General features: G+C 39.2%; 2 protein-coding genes across 2 annotated transcripts; one reads left to right on the forward strand and one right to left on the reverse strand.

The window, feature by feature from the left end:
• The first annotated feature begins 7,840 nt into the window (after nucleotides 1–7,840).
• On the forward strand, nucleotides 7,841–9,083 carry tprkb (Tp53rk binding protein). The gene is made up of 4 exons (XM_051691658.1): nucleotides 7,841–8,070; nucleotides 8,372–8,494; nucleotides 8,601–8,777; nucleotides 8,886–9,083. Exons 1-4 carry the CDS (start codon nucleotides 7,930–7,932, stop codon nucleotides 8,970–8,972), a joined length of 528 nt encoding a protein of 175 aa, XP_051547618.1. The 5' UTR covers nucleotides 7,841–7,929; the 3' UTR covers nucleotides 8,973–9,083.
• A 925-nt stretch (nucleotides 9,084–10,008) lies between these two features.
• srr (serine racemase) lies at nucleotides 10,009–17,283 on the reverse strand. The gene is made up of 7 exons (XM_051691652.1): nucleotides 17,150–17,283; nucleotides 15,816–15,997; nucleotides 14,823–15,004; nucleotides 14,599–14,729; nucleotides 12,876–13,024; nucleotides 10,960–11,049; nucleotides 10,009–10,814 (listed from the first exon to the last, which is right to left on the reverse strand). Exons 2-7 carry the CDS (start codon nucleotides 15,991–15,993, stop codon nucleotides 10,573–10,575), a joined length of 972 nt encoding a protein of 323 aa, XP_051547612.1. The 5' UTR covers nucleotides 15,994–15,997; nucleotides 17,150–17,283; the 3' UTR covers nucleotides 10,009–10,572.
• Nucleotides 17,284–17,440: the final 157 nt, after the last annotated feature.

Genomic DNA, 17,440 nt, shown 5'->3' on the forward strand with positions numbered 1-17,440 from the left:
CAGGCGTATGCAAAACAAACCAAAACACTTCTCTTTGTAATATAAACAAAGTTTATTTATGCAGTAATATCAATTAATAATTAATACAATGCAGTCAATAAACTTCCGACTTACAACTACAAACTAAACAGTGATATGATTAGTTATGGAAACAAAAATAATCCTATAACACATAAGGTGTGTGTGTGTGTGACAGTGTGTGTGTATGGAGGGACGTGCACAAAATAGCGGACGTGACTCTCATGGAGAGTATGTCACATGAGACTTCTGGCCAGGGAATATGACCGCGAATGGGGGGCGGAGATGGCACCTACCAGTTACCGCGTATATCTGTTTGTACGATAGCTTAGGGACAAAGCTGGGCTTTAGCATTTAAGCTATCTACGAGCCAAAATGTGTGCCAGAATGTTTGTGAGGGGTCGCGTGCCTGCGTGTGTGTGTGTGTGTGTGTGTGTGGTTAGTACGAGAGAGAGAGAAGTGACAGCCCTAAAGCTGATTTTGCGATCGTGGGAGAGAAAGCAGCTGTTTAGTTCATCGCTCAGAGACGCTGTGGACGGCTCGTAAACAGTCCCGCGTACTTTGACTATTTAGTGGATGAACTCAGTTGCTGTCTCACCCGCGATGGCGAAATTGCACAACAATCCAATTTGGTTGGACCACAATACAGCAAAACAAATTTGTGATAATTAATACCCTGAGTATTAATAATGAGCGGACATGGCGGTCCGTAAACTGTACAAGCAAAAACCTTGAAACACAAGAATAACACATTATAATATTCTATCTCTGCCCAGATGTAAACCTCTTACTTGAATCGCATGAGGACACAGGTAGAATGTGTTTTCCTCCGTCATTTAACTCTGACCCGGTTCCTTGAGGCTCGTGTGATGACGGGAGGCCGTTTCCTCGCTCTGTCGGCGGGCGGTACAGCTGTTGATTCTCGGCGGGCTGGCTTAGAACTCAGAAATGTCAACTTGATTGAAGATGGAAGAGAAATCTTTAATCTCTTCACTTCTGTAGGCAAACGGATGAAGATGCGAATTGCTCGGCGGTCTCCTTCGGATCCGTTAGAGTGTTTGGTTGAACACAGAGTAATCTCAACTCGTCCAGCGAGATGGAGATTATATGGCTACAGTTTCAAGTCGGACATTACTTCCTTGTGCCACGAGGTTGCACCTGAGAGCAGAAAAAAAAACTACGTCTATATTCGGTGAACAAAGTCGCTGGAAGTGAATTCTGGAATCATTTCAGAATTATTTCAACTCCTGATGATGTCATGTTTGAGGGACGTTCTGTTGTGTGCCTCATCCAATAGGAGTTGAGAGTTTGATCCTTTAGTGAGCAAGGCTTCATGGATTTGTAGTCTGTTTTGGACTCCCTTTGTTTGATTTTGGCGTGATTTTTATCAGTATAATTTACGACTTGGAAGGTGGGGGCTTGAGTTAGGTTTTTACAACTGTATTAGGCCTGCCTTTGTCTTCTATCTGAATACATGAGGCCCAACAGATGTATGGGCCGTTTTTTTCCACGGCCTGTTACTCACTGGGCAGATGCGTGCCGCTACCACCTCCTCAACAGGTGGTAGTTGGGCATAACCGTTTTCTTCCCCATGATCCACATTAGAGAGGATGGCGTCACTGTGCGAGCATGCCGAGAAGGGCTTAGACAGTTCGTTATGATCTTCGGGGAAGAATGATGCAGATTTGCAGGATGCTGCCTTTTGATGGCGTCCAGACTGCAGGAACCATTCATCGAGGCAAGACTGTTCAAGTTCCTCTGGGGAAAACCACTCAAGGTGAAGCTCTTTGGCTGCCCTTGTAAGGACGCGGAGCATCTCCCTGTCAGTGGCGTATGCACGTTCCTTGCCCTCGCTGGGAGCAGGGGTGGCAGCATCATCCACTGACCTCTCACCTGATGCAGCGAGAGACATGACATCATTATTATTATCTCCAGCATCAGAACCGCTGAACGAGATGAGGCCGCCCGCTCTTTCAGGAGGCCGGAGCTCGCCTCGCACATAGCATATCAGAAAACGTGCTTCGTAGAGATTGAGGAGCTCACGGGGCGTGTGCCGCCATGAGGACCACCTCAAAGTCATCCTGCTCGACCTCGCGGCCCCGCCGTGCCTCCTCGTGTGAATCCTTGGGTATCACAGAAGAGGCTGGTGGGACTGAATCGTCCCTCAGAAAAGGGTGATTCACAAGCGAAGCGTCTTGAGACTCACAGTGAGGACAGTCTGTCTCCATAAGAGCTGTCTCTGCATGGGCGCGGCCCAGACAGTAAACGCAGCTCTCATGCTGATCTGACGGTGGGATGTGCCCCTCGCACAAGGAACACTTACGGAACGATATCTTTAAAAAGAACACATAAGTGACTCTTTTAGATATATAAATAAATATATATTCATGTTTATTTCACACAATACACAATATACAATTGCTTTGTAAGGATACACAAACCCTGCCGAAGCGCTGCAGGGAATCAGGATACTGAGGCCCGTTCACCAGCAAAGCGTCAAGCAGTGAGGTGGTGTGAAGCGTCACATGCTCTACAGTCCAAGTGAAAATCAGAACAGTAAACAATCAGTTCTGCAAAGATGTGGTGGAACGTTCTGTGTCAACTGTTTCCTATGAGACACGAACTGTTTGTTCTGGAAGGGGGTGTGCGCTGCATTATCAATTCATACAACATTTTTCCGTTATTCAAAAAACAACGTGCACTAAAAAGTATAACAATTTAAATACATTATTAACATGAATTAAAACGTTTCATACAAATGTAAATTTAGCACAGAAATCTCTCTCAAATTATTAAATAAAATACCATGTCTGGTATTCACAAACGACTTTGATTGGCCCATCCTGACCAGCGCAGAGAAAAGTAACAGGTACCATGTGAACGCCACCTTAATGTTACCGTTTCACAACAGCATAAACTAGCATTAAACTTTTCATTATATTAGTTATATTTCATGTACAGGGATGTTAATGTACCAACCAGAAGCCAATTTTCTCTGCTGTGCTAAAAAAAAAAAAGGAAATTATATAAATTCAATGGAGATTTATACTAACAAAAAGGGATAGTTCACCCAAAAATGGAAATTCTCTCATTTACTCACCCTGATGCCATCCCAGATGTGTATGACTTTCTTTCTTCAGCAGAACACAAACGAAGATTTTTAGAAGAATATCTCAGCTCTGTTGGTCCATACAATGCAAGTGAATGGTAACCAAAACTTTGAAGCTCCAAAAGCAAATAAAGGAACCATAAAATAATCCACACAACTCCAGTGGCTAAATCCATATATTCAGAAGTAATATATGTGTGGATGAGAAACAGAACAATATTGTCTACTTTCACTTTTACATTCTTCTTTTTTCTTTTTTTTTTTTTTTTTTTTTTTTTTTGTGTAGATTTTTTCCTTTTTCACCTAATTTGGAATGCCCAATTCCCAGTGCGCTTTAAGTCCTTGTGGTCGCGTAGTGATTCGCCTCAATCCGGGTGGCGGAGGATGAATCCCAGTTGCCTCCGCATCAGAGACCATCAACCCGCGCATCTTATCATGTGGCTTGTTGAGCGCGTTGCCATGGAGACATAGCACGTGTGGAGGCTTCACGCCATCCACCGCGGCATCCGCGCTCTTAATCACTGGAGACTTGTGCTTTACTTCTATGCTGCCTTTATGTGCTTTTTGAGCTGCAAGTTTTAGACCCTGTTGACTTGCATTGTATGTACCAACAGAGCTGAGATATTTTTGTAAAAAGAAATTCATACACATCTGGGGTGGCATGAGGGTGAGTAAAATGATGACAGAATTGACATTGTTGAGTGAACTCCTTTAAATCTTTGGAACTGTATAGCAGATTTTGTTTTATTTTTATTTTGTAAGTTTATTATTTTTTAGTGTACCCCTGACTATTTTATTTTGTAATGTTTTGAGCATAATGGAAAAAACAAACCATATCTGCATAAATAGAATGAATACAATACATAGTGTAAATAAATAAATAAATAAACCATTCTTGTTTAACAAAAATGACAATGGCAATAGCGAGATCAAGATGGCGCTGCGGATGGCAGCCTCGGTGTGGAGCTCTCCAATTCTTTTGTGATTTTTGTTTGCTTGTCCTCTGTTTAGTTATCTTTTTCCAATCAGTTTTACCGGGGATGAACTGCTGAACATTCGGCAGCACATAACATTCAATCTTTTCCCAGTTTTTGACTAAGCGGACGTTTTGCTGCACATTTTAGTCGGAGGCGCAGCTGTGTTGTTTAAGCACACTATGAGACGCAGGTGAGGGAAGCGAGCCAGCACGCTGGTCAAGTTTTCAGCTAACGACCTTGCATCAGTGTGGAGTGGCCTGAAACAATCTACCAACTACAAGACTCCATCCCCAACACTGTAGGGAACCAACAACTGGCTGATGACCTGAATGTGTTCTACTGTTGATTTGAAAGGCCCAATCTCACACCCCACACCTGCTCTGACCTTCATTTCACACAAACATCAACACCTCCTGCAACCCCCCTTCTCCCTCCTCCTGCTACTCAACCTGCACTTAAGATCTGTGAAGAGAATGTGTGCCGGGTCTTCCGGAAACAAAAGACAAGGAAAGCACAGGGAACAGACAGTGTTTCACCCACTTGTCTAAAATCCTGTGATAACCAGCTGGCCCCCATCTTCACACTGATCTTCAATAGATCGCTGGAGCAGTGTGAAGTCCCATGCTGCTTCAAATGCTCAATCATCATTCCTGTCCCAAACCCAAAATCACAGGACTTAATTACTACAGACCTGTCGCTCTGACATCTGTGGTCATGAAATCATTTGAGAGTGTTGGCCCACTTGAAGGACATCACTGGACCCTTTCTAGATCCCCTCCAATTTGCCTATCGAGCAAACAGGTCTGTGGATGATGATGTCAACATGGGATTGCATCATATCCTGCAACATCTGGACAGACCAGGGACATATGCAAGGATCCTTTTTGTGGACTTCAGTTCAGCTTTCAACACCATCATCCAGCTATTCTCCAGACTAAATTACACCAACTTTCTGTTCGCACGTCTATCTGTCAGTGGATTACAGGCAGCAGCTAGTGAGACAGTGAATTCACTTCTAGCACATGTACAATCAGCACTGGTGCCCCCCAGGGATATGTGCTCTCCACTCTACTCTTCTCCCTGTACACCAATGACTGCATCGCCAAGGACCCCTCTGTCAAGCTCCTAAAGCTTGCAGACGACACTAAAGTCGTCGGCCTCATCCAAGATGACGATGAGCCTGTATACAGAAGGGAGGTTGAACGGCTGGCTTACTGGTGCAGTCAAAACAACCTGGAGATGAACACGCTCAAAACAGTGGAGATGATAGTGGACTTTTGGAGGAACACCACAACATTGACCTTCCTCACCATTCTAAACAGTACTGTGGCATCAGAGGAGTCATTCAGGTTCCTGGGATCTACCATCTCACTGAACCTGAAGTGGGAGACCCACATTGACTTTCACCAGTTGAGGAAGTTCAACCTGCCACAGGTGCTGCTGATACAGTTCTACTCAGCAGTCATTGAGTCTGTCTTGTGCACTTCAATAATTGTCTTTTTTTGTGCAGCTATGAAATCAGACATCAGAAGACTACAAAAGGACAGTTCTGACTGCTGAGAGGATTATTGGTTGCCCCCTGCCCTCCCTTCAAGAACTGTACACTTCCAGAGTGAGGAAAAGGGCTGGAAAAATCACTCTGGACCCCAGTCACCCAGCCCACTACCTTTTTGAACTGTTGCCTTCTGGCTGGTGCTACAGAGCACTGAGCACCAGAACCGTCAGGCACAGGAACAGTTTTTTCCCTTAGGCTATCCATCTAATGAACAGTTAAAACTGCCCCATTGAGCAATAATTATGTGCAATACACAGCTTAGTCTATTTATATTTATCCAACATACCCTACCTCTTCTGCCATACATTCCCTTGCATCTGTTTATAACAGATTGCATTTATATATTGTACATATGCAAACTCAGCAAAAAAAGAAACATCCCTTTTCAGGACACTGTATTTGAAAGAAAATCCAAATATCTTTACAGATCTTTATTGTAAAGGTTTTAAAAAATGTTTTCCATGCTTGTTCAATGAACCATAAACAATTAATGAACAAGCACCTGTGGAACGGTCGTTAAGACACTAACTGCTTACAGACGGTAGGCAATTAAGGTCACAGTTATAAAAACTTAGGAAACTAAAGAGACCTTTCTACTGACTCTGAAAAACACCAAAATTAAGATGCCCAGGGTCCCTGCTCATCTGTGTGAACGTGCCTTAGGCATGCTGCATGGACACATGAGGACTGCAGATGTGGCCAGGGCAATAAATTGGCATTGTCTGTACTGTGAGACGCCTAAGACAGCACTTCAGGGAGACAGGAAGGACAACTGGTCATCCTCGCAGTGGCAGACCACGTGTAACAACACCTGCACAGGATCGGTACATCCGAATATCACACCTGCGGGACAGGTACAGGATGGCAACAACAACTGCCCGAGTTACACCAGGAACACACAATCCCTCCATCAGTGATCAGACTGTCCGCAATAGGCTGAGAGAGGCTGGACTGAGGGCTTGTAGGCCTGTTGTAAGGCAGGTCCTCACCAGACATCACCAGCAACAACGTTGCCTATGGGCACAAACCCACCTTTGCTGGACCAGACAGGACTGGCAAAAAGTGCTCTTCACTGACGAGTCATGGTTTTGTCTCACCGGGGGTGTTGGTCGGACTCGCGTTTATCATCGAAGGAACAAGAGTTACACCGAGGCCTGTACTCTGGAGTGGGATCGATTTGGAGGTGGAGGGTCCGTCATGGTCTGGGGCGGTGTGTCACAGCATCATCGGACTGAGCTTGTTGTTATTGCAGGCAATCGCAATGCTGTGCGTTACAGGGAAGACATCCTTCTCCCTCATGTGATACCCTTCCTGACATGACCCTCCAGCATGACAATGCCACCAGCCATACTGCTCGTTCTGTGCGTGATTTTCTGCAAGACAGGAATGTCAGTGTTCTGCCATGGCCAGTGAAGAGCCTGGATCTCAATCCCATTGAGCACGTCTGGGACCTGTTGGATCAGAGGGTGAGGGCTAGGGCCATTCCCCCCAGAAATGTCCGGGAACTTGCAAGTGCCTTGGTGGAAGAGTGGGGTAACATCTCACAGCAAGAACTGGCAAATCTGGTGCAGTCCATGAGGAGGAGATGCACTGCAGTACTTAATGCAGCTGGTGGCCACACCAGATACTGACTGTTACTTTTGATTTTGTTAGTCACATGTCTGTGAAACTTGTTCAGTTTATGTCTTAGTTGTTGAATCTTTTTTATGTTCATACAAATATTTACACGTTAAGTTTGCTGAAAATAAAAGCAGCTGAGTTATGTCTTATTGTGTATTTCTATATATACTTTATTTTATATTCACTTTTTATTTTTATTCTATTTTTTTTATTTATTATCTCTGTCTTGTTGTATTGTTTGTGCAATGGAAGCTTCTGTCACCAAGACAAATTCCTTGTATGTGTAAGCAGGCTTGGCAATAAAGCTCTTTCTGATTCTGATTCAGATTCTGACAATGAGAAACTCTGACCATTCAGAGACAACTTCCGGGCTCTTTGCCCCGCCCATTTCAACTACGAATTTAATTTAATTATATTTTATTTAAAGACGAATACATAGATTTGATTTCTAAATGTTTAAGTTAAGCATATTTTAATACCCATACCACATACATAATAATATATAATAAAAAAATAAACATGTCAAAACGTAGGAACATTCGCATCTGCATGAGGTGGTGTCACATTATTATTGTTCCGTCCGTGAACAGCGCGCGTGCCGTGAGTTTAGTTGAAACTGATGTTATTCTGAAGAAAATAAACTACTAATAATGCATCATACACATGATTTAGAGTTATTCCCTGAATATACAGTGACTCAACTGCTCTTCAAAGATGTGAAAAACGCGACAGAGTTGAGAAAAATGGCAGTGAATGGAGAAATAAAAGGCGCTTTGATCAATCCATCTATGGTAAGAGCACACGACACTTGAAACTACTACAACTCCTGTATTATTACAGAAATCCCATGCTTTCTTTGGACATGGTCCATGGTGATTTAAGTACCTTGGAGTTCCTTGTAAATGCCATGTTACACGAATATCTTAATTTAGTACTTTGGTTTATATCACAGTAAAACCTGCTATTACCCTCTGATACCATGGTACGGCCACAGTACTTTTTGTAAGGGTTGTAACAGAGTTAGATTATATTATACAGTTTTAATCTTCATCATCTGATGTATGTCATAATATTTTCATTCTCTCTGGAAAGGTTGTCGACTCCTTCCAGGTCCTGGTGGCGGCAAATAAAGCAGTTCACCTTCATAAAATAGGAAAAATGAAAACCAGGAGCCTGTACTCTGAAATAATTTTTAACCTTTCACCCACTAACAATGTGAGTGATATTCTAGTAGCAAACACAACTGATATGTGAACATGATTCAGTTTAAAGTGTGCATTTGATGATGATCGTCACATTTGTTGATTGGAACCATTGGCAGATATCTGAAGCTTTCAAAAGGTTTGGGATCTCAGACAGTGACGGTGCAGTTCTCATTGTGTTAGTGCACAATAAAGAAGAGACCATCAACATTGATGACATCATCTCAAAGGTGGACGGACAACAGATTCCCATTGAGAAAGTGTCAGATTTGACTGATGCTGCCAAGATTAAAAAGGTCTGTCTAGTTTTAGAAAGTATTGATATGGAACAATAGATGGTGTGGGTTATTTGTTGTACGAGCTGGAAACTTTGTTGAAAAGTGTGTCTGTTTCTTTTATTGCAGCTCTACAAAGTGGCACAGCTGGAGGAAAAGTGTGGCAGTCTTTTGGATGCTGTTGTCTGCAGAATGGCCACTAAAGATGTTGCATAGCTTATATACAGACACTGAGATATAAACAGAAGCCTATTTATTTGACTCATGCTGAGATATAATGTTCAATGTGTTCATGAATTTTTTTTTAATAAACCCGACTTAAATTCACTACCTGTGTTGTTATTTATAATCTTAAGAAGAAATTGAAAAATGTGGCAAAAGTGGATGCAGCCTACCTGAAAGAAAAAATCTATGCATTTTGTGGCACGTTTACATTCATTGGATCCTTTAATGCAGATGTGAGTGTAAGCCGTTTAAAAATGTCATAGTACAATATATTCATTTTTACATGTTTTTATTTTGGGTTTTACTATTCTATTACTCAGTTGAAATTTGGTACAGAAGCATTACTTGCATTGTTTAAGCATTAAGTGAAGAGCCACGTGCCGTTTATTCTTCATAGTAGTGTTTTTGAAAATCAAGATTTTGACATGATTGATTTTATGTGAATAAATAAAGGTATATTTCTAGTTTCAACATATTTGTACTTCAGATCTTTGTTTTGTTGGACAAAAAAGTGTCAAAAGTGCCTTTTTCTTTGCAGTTCTTCCCATAAGGCCTGCACCCCTGAGTCTTCTCTTTACTGTTGTACATGAAACTGGTGTTGAGCGGGTAAAATTCAATGAAGCTGTCAGCTGAGGACATGTGAGGCGTCTATTTCTCAAACTAGAGACTCTGATGTACTTATCCTCTTGTTTAGTTGTACATCTGGTCTTCCACATCTCTTTCTGTCCTTGTTAGAGACAGTTGTCCTTTGTCTTTGAAGACTGTAGTGTACACCTTTGTTTGAAATCTTAAGATTCATTTACTGAACCAAATAGCTTTCAACTGTGTTTGATATAATGGCAAGTGATTTTCTAGTACCAAATTAGCAATTTAGCATGATTACTCAAGGATAAGGTGTTGGAGTGATGGCTGCTGGAAATGGGGCCTGTCTAGATTTGATCAAAAATGACTTTTTTCAAATAGTGATGAAAAATGTTGTATGCAAGCTTTGAAAATAATTGAAGGATTTGCCATGCTTGCCACTGGGTAATATTTCATATGTTTATTTTATCATCACAGTGTGTAAAAATACATCAATGGCAAAAGTCATGAAGTTTCATTTAGTGTTTTGCAGTTAAAGATCTTAAAGTGCGAGTTCACCCAAAAGTGAAAATTCTGTCATAATTTACTCACCAGCGTGTCATTCCAAACCCATATTGCTTTCTTTATTCCTTTTTGAAGAATGTTTGCACTGTTCTTCTCCATAAAACAAAAGTGAATGTGGAGAATGTAAGGCTGTCAAGCTTTTAAAGTGACAAAAAGTAACATAAAAAGCACCAAAATACCAATGAAGTAGTCCAAAGCTAGTGTGTCTTCAGAAGACTTGGAATATAGTGCAAAAGTCGAATGAATTATATTGTAAACATACTTTAAAATGTATCTTTTTGTGTTTCACTGAATAAATGCATTAATACTTATTTGGAACAATATGAGGGTGAGAAAATAATGACAGAATTTTCATTTTTGTGTGAACTATTCCCTTAACCATTAAAAGAAGTGATTATGACTAAATGAGAATGAATTCATCGACTAATAAACTATAAGAATTCATTTAGTCAGGGAAGTTGGTAAGTTCGTCTTTGCCAATGTTTCCTCCACTGAGGATGACCACCACGTTCTTGCCGTTGATGTCTGGTATTTTGTCGTTCATGACGGCAGCAAAGGCCGCAGTGCCTGAAGGTTCAACAACGAGACCGGCCTTATACAGCATAGACACTGCAGATTTGATCTCCTCATCATTCACCAGCACAATGTCCTCCACATACCTCTGACACAACTCAAATGGCAACACACCTGAGGGGTTAATCCCAATATAACAGTTATGAATGACACAGAAAATCCTTAATCTTGAATAATGTAACAACTGTCTACATCACATTCACTGTGAGAATAACAAAAGGGTGGTTTCATTAAGTTTCATTTAAACTAGGTCTCATACCTGCGAATGGTGGTGCTAGCCCTGAGGCGATGCTTTTAGCATCCATACCAACAGGCTTTTTCTCAATGAAGCTCTTGTACATCGTACATGCTGTTATGAAAATGAAAAAGTCAAGAAAGCTCATTTACAGGAACACTAGGTTTGTACATTGTCTAAATAAAATGTAAGAGGTGTTGGCCCTACAATGCTAGGATCGTGTGGGTGGTTGCTAGGGCATTGCTTTGTGGTTGCTAGGGTATTCTGGGTGGTTCCTTAACCATTTGATTTTCATGACTTCATGATTCCCATACGTACAATTTCCCGCCAATGCCGAAAGAACACTGTACTTAAATACTCTGACAGTGTTTCCTGTAGCACAATTCAGCAGCAGCACTGTCTCTCTACTCATAAATCTAGAGAGTAAAACACACAACAGCACAACCAGTGTAGTCCGATTCCAGAACAAATGACTCTTATGCACCAATTATTTTACATCTACAGCATCAAACACAGCACGACCAGTGTAATCCGATTCCTGAACAAATTACTCTTATGAGTCGGTTCTTTTGAATCTACAGTGCAAAACACACAGCATGACTAGTGTAGTCCAATTCCCAAACAAATTACTCTTATGAGTCGGTTCTTTTGAATCTACAGTGCAAAACACACAGCATGACTAGTGTAGTCCAATTCCCAAACAAATTACTCTAATGAGTCGGTTCTTTTGAATCTATTGTGCAATACAGAGCACGGCCAGTGAAGTCCAATTCTCAAACTAATTACTCTTATGAGTCGGTTCTTTTTAATTTACTGTGCGAAACACAGCACAAATAGTGTAGTCCATTTCCAGAACAAATGACTCTTATGAGTCGGTTTTTTGAATCAACTGTGTGAAAAACAGCACGACTAGTGTAGTCCGATTCCCAAACAAATTACTCTAATGAGTCGGTTCTTTTGAATCTACTGTGAGAAACACAGCACAAATAGTATAGTCTGTTTCCAGAACAAATTATTTTGAATCTAAACAAAACAAATACTTTTGAATCTACAGTGCAAAACATACAGCGTGACCAGTGTAGTCTGATTCCCGCAAAAATGACTGTAATGAGCTGGCTCTTGTAGTGAATCAAATATACGTATACTGTATATCAGTCAAACTGGTAACTAAATTAATATTACTGACAAATCATGTCCAACAAGAAACGCAATAAGAACTGTTAATGTGTTATGTCATGTTGTACTTGAGACTTGTGAGACTTCAATCAGACAGTGCAGTTACTGACTGCTTGTTCACATGAATGTGTAGTTAAAGGTGCACTCAGTGATTTTTCGTTTTTTTTTGTCATCTTGGACTTACAGCGACACCTAGTGGTGTGGATGCAGCATCATTCAAACGCATTTGTTTTCAGTTACAGATGCCATTGTAGAAATGTACGATCTACAGTCAGCCATGATTAATTGAATCCAAGAGTGAAAATATCAAATAACAGGGCGGTTACTGAGATTAAGTGAGTAGTATTCAGCTGGTCATGTGATTCTAACATGGCAGCCTCCATGAGGGGACCATCTCCATGTAGAATAAAATGCTTTTATAAAGTTATTTATATGAATGGAGTATTTTTCTCATATGAATGGCCATGATTTTATACATAGGTTTCAAAATTACTATTAAGTTCTTTAGGAATTACACTTCTTTACTGAGGAAAAAAAATACTGAGTGCACATTTAAAGATAGGCTGTAATCAGTGTCATTTTATAAAAGCATATGTGAATTAAATTAATATGTTATCACACACACACACACACACACACACACATATATATATATATATATATATATATATATATATATATTTATATACATACACACACACACGTATATATAATGTTTTATTATATATAATAAAACAAAATAGTCTTTTGTTTTGAATATTCACCTCCTTCTGGTTCCACTCCATAGATCTTTGTGTTCTCACATCCAGATAGTTTGATGGCAGCCGCCACACCAGCCAGTAGTCCACCTCCACCACAACACACCACAAGTACATCTGGATTGGGTAGAACCTCCAGAATCTCAAAGCCTAGGCTGTCATTCGAAGAGACAATTAACATGTGTACGTAATTATAAAACATACTATAATTAAAGAGTATGTGGGCACTTTAAGCACTGTGGATTTCAAGTAAGTAAAATTTCCTTCAAACTTTGCATTTTTTTTATTGTATTTTTTTATATTCTTTTTAATGTGTCTACTAACAATGTCCATGAATCAACCTGGTACATTCATGGCAGCGTACACGCATCATTTGTTCCTGAAAATCATGAAAGTTTCTACCACATCTCAATTTCTTTGCTGGAAATATCACTGATAAAAATGACATTTTTTACATTTTTAAAATAAAATGACTGATTCATTTGTCTTGCTAAGGCTAATTTCATAGCTAACATTGTATGTGTCCTAAATACACACAATTAAATAATATTTTCACAGTTTTTTGCATAGTCTGGCAAAATTACAGCTTGACTGAAAGTGCCAATAAAAAAAACTCTACTTACAAGTGATATTTACCTTGAAAGTTGAATTTTTAAATTTATATAAAAATGAACACCTGGTTCATGAAACCACTTAAAGTTAAAGAAACATATACTATGTTCAACAGTGTCTGAAAAAATAACTTTTCCATAAAGGGGTAATAATTGCCCCATGGATTTGATTTTCAGGGGCATTTTTTTCTAAACATAGAACAAATATCCTGTGTTATCCTTTAATTCAAATACTTAAGTTTAATCAAAATCTGAACAATCAAAGTGAGAATATACTGTATTACCTCCTACCCATAAAATAAATCAACATCAAATAATATTTTCAGATGTGCATGGCTTTGAATTTAATATTAAGAAATATATCAGGTGTTATTATAAAAGGCTGAACAATTCATTTTACATTTCAGGGGCTCTTTTAGTGGTATTTTTGCCCCAAGCCCCCCTTAATTTCTGACCCTGATGATTAGTTGATCATGTCGGTGCAACTAAAACTATTTTTAAGGAATCCTTCCTTTAAGGAAAATGCAGTCATCATTTACTCACCTTCATGTTGCCCCAAACCTGTTTGGTTTTATTTATTCCGTGGAACACAAAAGTAGCTATTTTAAAGAATGTTCACATTGCTCTGTTCCATTCAATGAAAGCATACAGTGACCAGGGGCTGTTAAGCTCCAAAAAAGGCAAAAAAGACCATAAAATTATAACAAAGTATTCCATACAACTGGCACAGGATATTCCAAGTTTTCTGAAACCATGAAGCACCAAGTTTGAATATGCATATGCCCAAATGAGATTTGAGAAGATTTTCAGTGAATAAAGACTTTTGGTCTGTTCCTCACACAGAGGTATTGTATGGCTTCAGAAGACTTGGAATATAGTGCACAAGTCACATGGACCAGTTTTATGATACTTTTATGCTGGGGTTTTTTTGTGTCCTTTTTGGAGCTTGACAGACATGGTCACCATTTACTTTCATTGATGCAAAAAGCAGCATGAACATTCTTCAAAATGTCTCCTTTGTGTTCCACTGAAAATAACGACAACAATGTCATACAGGTGCGGAATGACAAGAGGGTGATTAAATGATGACAGAGTTTTTAATTTTGATGTGTACTAACCTGGCATGTCCAGCTATAAGATTAGGGTCATCATATGAGTGCAGAAATGTCATGCTTTCCTCTTGAACACATCGGTTAACAACATCCATGAGGCAGGAAGTTGGCGCTCTGTCAACCTCAACTCCTAAACCCTACAGACAGCATACGGCACAAATTGCAAGTGATTCCATTAAGATACTGACATACAGTAAATGTATCTGAACATGTAAATGTCAGCATCGTACTTGTATCAGCACAGATCTGGAGATGGGGGCTGTTTCAGGCATCACCACTTTGCCTTTGGATCCATAATGCTTACATGCATATGCAAACGACTTCCCGTAATTCCCAGCAGACATGGTCACAAAATGGGCCCCTTTGAGTCTTTGAGCAAACTGGTTTGCAACACCCCTTATCTTAAATGAACCTGGCCGTAGAGAAAAGACAACCAACTTAAAGGGATAGTTCACCCAAAAATTACAATTCTCTCATCATTTACTCAATCACGACATCCCAGATGTGTATGACTTTCTTTCTTCTGCAAAACACAAACAAAATTTTTAGAAGAATATTTCGGCTCTGCAGGTCAATACGATGCAAGTAAATTGTGACCTAAACTTTTAAGCTCTAAAAAGTACATAAATGCAGCATAAAAGTAATCAATAAGCATCCAGTGGTTAAATCCATGTCTTTTGAAGTGATATGATAGGTGTGGGTGAGAAACAGATACATTTTTAAGTCCTTTTTTTTACTATAAATGTCCACTTTCACCAGCCCTCCTAAGTGCACTCTTCTCTCCTAAGATTTCTTCTTCTTTTGTTTTTGGCAATTCATTTTCTTCATGTATATCGCAACCTACTGGTCAGGGAGGATAATTTATAGTAAAAAAAAAAAAAAAAAAAAAGGACTTAAATATTTATCTATTTCTCACCCACACTTATCATACAGCTTCAGAAGACATGGATTTAACCACTGGAGTCTTATGGATTACTTTTATGCTGCCTTTATGTGTTTTTTGAACTTCAGTATTCTGGCCACCATTCACTTTATTGAATGGACCAACAGAGCTGAAATATTTTCTAAATATCTAAGCGTGTGTTCAGCAGAAAAACAAAAGTCATACACATCTGGCATGATGGTGAGTAAATGATGAGAGTATTTTAATTTTTGGGTGAACTATCCTTTAACTCTTTCCACTGTTACCAGTCAAAAGTTTGAAATGTGCAGCACAAACCTACCTGTCCTCTGCATGTTCTCCAGTTTGATGTGAATATTGCAGGAGGTGTTGAGCGGCAGTGTGGTTTGCCTCCATGAGATCATTGGTGTGTTGATGACATCCAGCGGGCTGCATCGGACCGTCTCACACGCCTCTCTGAGCATCTGTAATGTGATGCTGTTTGCTGAGACGTCTCCCATTTTTCTTGTTGAATCAAAGAAACTTTGTTAGAGATTGGACATAACTCCAAATCTAATCTAATCTCATTTTATATAACTCAAAAATGTGTTTGCACTGTAATGTATAGATTATTGTTGTAACGGTTAGAATTTTCAAATGTTCTTCACATTAAAGGAATATTCCGGGTTCAATACAAGTTAGGCTTATTCGACAGCATTTGTGGCATAATGTTCATTACCACAAAAATTCATTTCGACTCGTTTCCCCTTTTCTTAAAAAAAAAAAAAGAAAAAGAAAGAAAGAAGCAAAAATCGAGGTTAAAACGAGGCACTTACAATGGAAGTGAATGGGGCCAATTTTTGGAGGGTTTAAACACAGAAATGTGGAGCTTATAATTTTATAAAAGCAATTACATTAATTCTTCTGTTAAAACTCGTGTATTATTTGAGTTGTAAAGTTGTTTAAATTGTCATTTTTACAGTCATTTTAAGGGTTTAGGGTTTGTTAACATTATATCGTCATGGCAACAAAGTTGTAAAATTGGCTAAACTTTACACAGAAAAGGTTAGCAAGTGATTTTATCACACTAAAATCATGTTAACACACATATTGTTTATGTCTTGTGGCTATACTTTTGAAACTGTGAGTATTTTAACATTCAAAAATTGGCCCAGTCCTGTTACCCAGATTTTTGTTTTTATTTTAAGAAAAGGAGGAATGAGTCGAAATAAATTTTTGTGGTATTCAATATTATGCCACAAATCCTGTCGATTGAGCTTAACTTGTATTGAGCCCGGAATATTCCTTTAATAACAACAATAATAATATAATAATTATTATAATAATAATAATACGTCTAGTTTTGATAAATAATTAATAAATACTCTCAATATATTCCATTAAAATTATAGCAAAGTCTAGTTGCTTTTGACTCAATTCTAACGTGTTCTTCTTATGTATTAGAAGAAGAAGAAGAAGAAGAAGAAGAAGAAGAAGAAAAAAAACATCTCTACTGCTTTTGTTTTTAGAAAATAACGGTCCGATATAATTATTTACAATTGTTTAATACACCCATAATACTCTTAGAATGTATAAAAGTCCGAAAGTTGCTGAAATGTATTCAGATGTTCTGTGATTATTTGATATTGTAGTACGCTATTTGTGGATGATTATTACCGGTATACAGAAAGTGCGATCCAAAAATATAATGCTGGAATTCATAAAGAACAGCACACTCCCAAATTAAGAAAATTCATACGAGATCACCCGCGACCAAAATAAAACAGTACGTCTTAAGTGAAATAACCGTTGGGTGGCACGTTACTAGTTCATGAATGTGTACTACGACATCTATATTCCTGCAGAGGGCGCTTGGCGGCTCAGAAAGCCGAATCATCCCTTGAGAGTGCATTCAACTCTGGAAGATATGGACTGGATATTTGTCTTATTTGAGACATTTTTACACTA

Source organism: Myxocyprinus asiaticus, chromosome 47 (genome assembly GCF_019703515.2).
Source record: "Myxocyprinus asiaticus isolate MX2 ecotype Aquarium Trade chromosome 47, UBuf_Myxa_2, whole genome shotgun sequence".
In the NCBI taxonomy this organism is placed as follows: Eukaryota; Metazoa; Chordata; class Actinopteri; order Cypriniformes; family Catostomidae; genus Myxocyprinus; species Myxocyprinus asiaticus.